The sequence below is a fragment of the Achroia grisella genome, unplaced genomic scaffold, assembly GCF_030625045.1.
Source record: "Achroia grisella isolate CSIRO2021 unplaced genomic scaffold, CSIRO_AGI_Agris_v1 utg959, whole genome shotgun sequence".
Lineage (NCBI taxonomy): Eukaryota > Metazoa > Arthropoda > Insecta > Lepidoptera > Pyralidae > Achroia > Achroia grisella.
In genome coordinates this window covers 1-6,444 of record NW_026713075.1, presented here as the reverse complement: position 1 = coordinate 6,444, position 6,444 = coordinate 1, and the positions used below count along the sequence as shown (strand labels likewise).

Below are 6,444 nucleotides of genomic sequence, written 5' to 3'. Positions count from 1 at the left end.
AATGGGATTTCACGAACGCCCTATTAGGATCTTATAGGAAATTTGGTGAGCTTTCAGAATATCACCATCCACTTATACCGATTTCCCAACCGTTTCGAAGATATTACGCAAAATGTGCAAAAAACCCAGGAAATCCCCTTATTTTGCACTATATTTTTCCTATTTTCTTCCCTTTTCCCTTTATTTTCGATAGATATGTTTATGAATTCTTTTTCCTCCTTAATTCTTCTTTACCAGCCTCTGGAAAAAAAGTTTCCACCAAAATCGTGCTCTTCTGGAGTTATCGATCAAGAAGAGCCAGCCCGGGAAATTTTACCTGTTTTTTCACTCCCCCGGTCGCCGGAGCACTCTTCCTGGCGGCTTTCGTCGAAAAACGAGCTGCTTCCTCGGCAATATTTGCCTCCGGTCGACTTCCTGGCGGTCTGCTTCGTCCTTGCCATGGCTGCTTTTCCCGCTGTTTTCAAGAGAGGGCTTCTGAAAATAAAATTGTTCGCCCCGTCAAATCGGCATATATAGGGTCCGTCGGCGGCGGAACTAGCTCCCTCAACGTGATTGGCCGAACAGGAGGAGCCATCCTTGTCGTCATCCGGCCGGGGTCTCCGCCGCGGACCACCACCCCACGGGGTTTATAAGCGAAGGGGACATGCGGGGAGCGAATTTTTTTTTTTTTTTTTTCATTGTAATACATTCAGGGTATTACATCTTCATAAAATACATTCAGGGTATTACATCTTCATTTGCATGTGCATTCCTTAATCTGCATCTTTTTGTTGCAGGAGGCTGAGGAAAAAGAGATAAAGTTGAAAAAAAAAAAAAAAAAAACGGCGAGCAGTTGCATTGCGTAGAAACGGTCCCTGTGGCTGCAAACCGTCGTCGGCACCGTACTTTGAGAGTACCACACCCCCCTCACCGCTGCTCTATTCCAGAAAGCTGCTAAAGCGTGTTTGGTGGCCCTGAAAAGGGCCGTTGGAACATGACTCGAGAGTCAGGAGTGACGACCTCGGCTCCTTAAGAGCTCTTTTCCGTCTTCTTGGGGAGAAGGACGGCCTGGATGTTGGGGAGCACACCTCCCTGAGCGATGGTCACGCCGGAGAGCAGCTTGTTCAACTCCTCGTCGTTGCGGATGGCCAATTGGAGATGACGAGGAATGATCCTGGTCTTCTTGTTGTCCCTCGCGGCGTTACCGGCCAACTCGAGGACCTCAGCGGCGAGGTACTCCATAACGGCGGCCAGGTACACGGGTGCACCGGCACCGACGCGCTCGGCGTAGTTTCCTTTCCTCAGGAGACGGTGGATCCTTCCGACCGGGAACTGGAGTCCGGCCCTCGATGAGCGGGTCTTTGCCTTCCCCTTGGCTTTGCCTCCTTTACCTCGTCCGGACATGGTTATGAAAGGTAGCTCTGTTGGAACGGGTCGCTGAAGAGTATTTCGTCCCACTCCCCTGCCGCGGCTTATATAGTCTTGAGCGGAGCTAGAGCGAGCCAATGGGATTCGGGGGCGATCACGCGCGCTGTCTGGCGGCCGGCCGAGGGACTACTATCCGCTTCAAGAGGATTTTCCCTAGCTCTTTCCCGACTTCTTTGAATTTATTTTGTTTTAGGTTAGAAAAATACATGCAATAAGGTACTTATACAAGTCAAGGAGGGTATTTGAAGGCGGTATGAAACAAACAAAGGGAGCAGCCCCCTGTTCGTGGAGACTCCACACCCTTGTGTACCTGTGTTTGAGGGAAACACAAGGGCTCTAGTCGAACTCGGCCCGGCATACCTGGAATAACCATAAAGGTTAAAAAACCTGGAGCTGTCCAGGATTCTCCCAGAGAATCAGGTAGTCCTGCGGTCATGGCCTTTGAACCCTTGTCAGCTGTCATTCGTGACAACCCATAAGAGACATTACCTCGGGATGCCTGGGTAAGAAAAAGGGTTTACCTCTTTGACTGGTGTAAGTACCTGAATAGTACATTCAAGGTATCACCGCTGAGAAAAGAAAGCCGTTTACAGTTTTGTTGGCCCTGAAAAGGGCCGTTGAAACTGGCTCGCACCAAGCGGGATTTACTTGGAGCTGGTGTACTTGGTGACCGCCTTGGTGCCCTCGGACACGGCGTGCTTGGCCAGCTCACCGGGCAGCAGCAGGCGGACGGCGGTCTGAATCTCCCTGGAGGTGATGGTCGACCTCTTGTTGTAGTGGGAGAGGCGGGAGGCTTCGGCGGCGATCCGCTCGAAGATGTCGTTGACGAAGCTGTTCATGATGCTCATAGCCTTGGAAGAGACTCCGGTGTCGGGGTGAACCTGCTTCAGCACCTTGTAGATGTAGATGGCGTAGCTCTCCTTCCTCCTGCGCTTCTTCTTCTTGTCTCCCTTGGCGATGTTCTTCTGGGCCTTGCCGGCCTTCTTGATGGCCTTTCCTGACGCTTTGGGGGGCATGTTGCTCGGTCGTACGAGAGTGACGATTTGGAATGCGCTTCATTTGGCTCTCTTTTATATGAGAAAGACCGGGCTTGTGCGAGCCAATCAGCTTTCGGACGAGCGATCGGCCTGTCACCTGGCGGCGAAATCCGGAAACAGGCGCGCGGGCGGCAGCGCGGAACCGGGCGAACGAATGCTGCCGGGGAAAACAGGGGATTTTCCCCGATTTTCATTTATTTTTTGTATTCGACTCAGGTATAGAGGTCAAGGAGGGAGGTACAAAACCTTTTCTTACCTGCTGTATTTGAAGGCGACCCGAAATGGGGCACCTTTGAACAGCAGGACTAACCAGCCGCGCCGTCCGTCGCTGGCGGGCAGAACTCGGAGGTAGGTCCCTCCAGCTATGCCGAGGGACCTCCTCCTGACAAGCTAGAAGGACCCACCTCCGAGTTCTGCCCGCCAGCGACGGACGGCGCGGCTGGTTAGTCCTGCTGTTCAAAGGTGCCCCATGTTCAAATGTGGAATCCCTCTCCCTCCCGCCGCCCCCGGTCACCCTCCCGTAGATATTTTGTGTTTGGAGTACTCGTTCCTCCGATCGTTTCCGGTCAAGATTTATTTGCCTGTTCCCCGCTTGCCCAGCGTCCCCGGCTCTGATCCCTGGGCCGGGTCTGTGAGGAGCCTCGGCGCCGAGAGGGGAGAGGTGACTGCGTGACGGCAGCCTCAAATTCGAGAAATCCGACCTGCGTCCTCGTACTTGGTCAAACTGCCGCCTTCCCCGAGCCGTTTTCCCTCGGACCGACTTCCGGGGGTCTCGACTTCTCGAGAGGAGGGTCCGAGGAACTCATTTCGCTCGGCTCCGAGGGCGCGGGTCCATTTCTCGAGCGGGGAACCCGCCGAGAGTGAGGGCTCTTCGAGCACTCGCCGAGCGCCGTGCCTCCTTGCCTTCATCCCTTGAACCCCCTTTTTCTTCTCCCTAAGCGTACGGGGCCGGCTACGGCTGTCCGATCGGATATGTCGATGTTCGGGAAGGATATCCCCCGAGTTGGAGCCCCCGGAAAGGACCTTCGGCCTTTTGAAAATCCCTCCCCGGAGGAGTTGACCGGGAGAGGCCGGCGGGACGTGGACACCCGTCAGCAACCTGACTCGCTCTCCGTTCGTTATTACGATAGATCCGCCGGGATTCTCCCACAAAATGATGAATGATACCCCTTAGTATAAGCTGATGCGAGTTTTGAAGAGACGGAAACGGAAAAGGGGGAAGATTTGAGTGGGATTCTAGTGGGACTTGATGTCGGATCGAGGGCGAGACAACGTCCTACGAATGTGTTCCCAACCGAGGCGTATCGGACATTTCCCTTTAAATAACTCAATTTTCGTTACTTCCGACTGTCTGACGACACCTGGCGGTTCGTCTGGAGGCCGGAGCGACTCGGATAAATGTGCGATAAGTAGCTTTGGACCCGATCAGTTTCATGCGGTCCCGTTGCAGTGGGACAGGCAAGTCGAGAACCCACCCTCTCGTTTATCATGTTTTCTACCCTTTACTAGCATTGCATTGTAAAATACATATATAGTAACAATTTAACTTTGAGTAATAAATGTATATGTAATAAATAATTTATAATGGATTTTAATAAAACTTATCAACAACAAATATTTAACTGTTCAACATTAAATTTTAAAAAGATAATTTATATAGGATGTCAGTTTCTCGTGGCTAAGATTGAATTGAGGTAGTAGTAAGCATGTGACAGCTCGTCCACTGTAGAAGGGCAGAGCAGGCTGAAGGTCATAGGGGAAAAATAATGTACGCAAAAGAAGAAATAAAAAAATGATTGAAAATTAACAGGAAGGTCTCGGCCCCTCCTTCCCGCCGATCTCATACTCCCCTCCTCACCAACCTCCCTTGAATGCTCCGATGTAGTATATTACACATCTTTTTTATTTTTTATTTTTTCTTCTTCTTCCTTATCGAAGGATATAATGAACAATTATTTCAGTTATTATATTAAACTACTTTACTACTGCTGTAAAAATAGTTTGAAAGTCTGAGCGCTATCGGAGTTTGAAACTTCATTATCAAAGACACCCCACTGTGAATTGAAATGGAAAAACGGACCGAAATATACAGAAAGTTTGTAATTTTTTGTTATGTAAAATTTTTTTAAAAGTTACTATTTTCTAAGATATTTACAGTTTTGTGTTTTGGCCTTGATCTAATCGAACGGTGTGGATTTCTATAAGGAACAAACCAAATTTTAACATTGATTTAAATTTAGTAAATAAACAGAAACAAGCAACGCGGTCATGTTGCTAACAAGTTTAGTAGAAAAGAAGTACATTTCGGTACTTGTGTATTTCGTTTATTTCTTGGAAAAATGTCAAATGAAATGAAATGAATAATTGTTGACATTGACATGGTACGTCTTGAAAGTGAAGGCCGAGGGGTTTTACAAAGGCTGAAGAGCCGCCTGTCCATCTCCCCTTAGAAGGATGCCGCCGGGAGTCGGTAAGTCGGCACCGGACCTCATAGTTTTCAAATATGGCACCCATTTTTCTGTAACAGCTCCGGTTTTAGAGATATAGCTAGCTGTCTGATTTTTATTAAGGATTTTAAGTGTAAAACACGTTTGATAAATCCAGAAAAATTTTTTGACCACAAAAGTTTGAAATCTTGATTTTTCTACAACATTTAACTAGAAAGTGGTTCGTGAAATTCCAATTTCGATTGGTTTACTAGAAGCTGAGAAAAGTGTTGAAATAAAATATCATCAATATATCAAAATTCTAAAAAAATCAATAAAAATTATTTTGGGGTTTCACTTGGAGAAAATTTAATGAAACTTCAAAATGCACATTCGGTTTTTTAATATGTAAGTTTTGTTTTGTAGAGAACGAGATTTTTCTTTAAAAAATTACTTTAATATAAAATTGATTCAAAATAGGATTTCCTATCGAAATACGTCATCAAAAGTACCTCATTACATTGGAAATTCCAGAGTTAGGGTCACTGGAGATGAACTGGAACGGCAGTTTCCTGATGAGAAGCTCCGTGCTCTTCTGGTAACGCCTGATCTCACGAAGAGCCACGGTCCCGGGACGGTACCTGTGGGGTTTCTTCACTCCCCCGGTCGCCGGAGCACTCTTCCTGGCGGCTTTCGTCGCGAGCTGCTTCCTCGGGGCTTTGCCTCCGGTCGACTTCCTGGCGGTCTGCTTCGTCCTTGCCATGGCTGCTTTTCCCGCTGTTTTCAAGAGAGGGCTTCTGAAAATAAAATTGTTCGCCCCGTCAAATCGGCATATATAGGGTCCGTCGGCGGCGGAACTAGCTCCCTCAACGTGATTGGCCGAACAGGAGGAGCCATCCTTGTCGTCATCCGGCCGGGGTCTCCGCCGCGGACCACCACCCCACGGGGTTTATAAGCGAAGGGGACATGCGGGGAGCGAATTTTTTTTTTTTTTTTTTTTTTTTTTTTTTCATTGTAATACATTCAGGGTATTACATCTTCATAAAATACATTCAGGGGTATTACATCTTTGCATTCCTTAATCTGCATCTTTTTGTTGCAGGAGGCTGAGGAAAAAGAGATAAAGTTGAAAAAAAAAAAAAAAAAAAAACGGCGAGCAGTTGCATTGCGTAGAAACGGTCCCTGTGGCTGCAAACCGTCGTCGGCACCGTACTTTGAGAGTACCACACCCCCTCACCGCTGCTCTATTCCAGAGCTGCTAAAGCGTGTTTGGTGGCCCTGAAAAGGGCCGTTGGAACATGACTCGAGAGTCAGGAGTGACGACCTCGGCTCCTTAAGAGCTCTTTTCCGTCTTCTTGGGGAGAAGGACGGCCTGGATGTTGGGCAGCACACCTCCCTGGGCGATGGTCACGCCGGAGAGGGCTTGTTCAACTCGTCGTTCCTGATGGCCAGCTGGAGGTGACGAGGGATGATCCTGGTCTTCTTGTTGTCCCTCGCGGCGTTACCGGCCAACTCGAGAACTTCGCAGCCAGGTATTCCATCACGGCGGCGAGGTGACGGGAGCACCGGCACCC

At 48.7% G+C, this 6,444-nt stretch overlaps 2 protein-coding genes across 2 annotated transcripts; both read right to left on the bottom strand.

Annotated features, from left to right (window-relative positions):
• Nucleotides 1-1,008: 1,008 nt before the first annotated feature.
• LOC131854110 (histone H2A) lies at nt 1,009-1,383 on the bottom strand. Its single transcript, XM_059205235.1, has one exon. The coding sequence runs from the start codon at nt 1,381-1,383 to the stop codon at nt 1,009-1,011; it is 375 nt and encodes a 124-aa protein (XP_059061218.1).
• Nucleotides 1,384-2,051: 668 nt separating this feature from the next.
• On the bottom strand, nt 2,052-2,423 carry LOC131854109 (histone H2B-like). The gene has a single exon (XM_059205234.1). It carries the CDS (start codon nt 2,421-2,423, stop codon nt 2,052-2,054), a length of 372 nt encoding a protein of 123 aa, XP_059061217.1.
• Between the last annotated feature and the right edge of the window lie 4,021 nt (nt 2,424-6,444).

Bases quoted from the DNA above. Each gene is read 5' to 3' on its own strand.
- LOC131854110 (XM_059205235.1), bottom strand. From the start codon at position 1,383: ATGTCCGGACGAGGTAAAGGAGGCAAAGCCAAGGGGAAGGCAAAGACC.
- LOC131854109 (XM_059205234.1), bottom strand. From the start codon at position 2,423: ATGCCCCCCAAAGCGTCAGGAAAGGCCATCAAGAAGGCCGGCAAGGCC.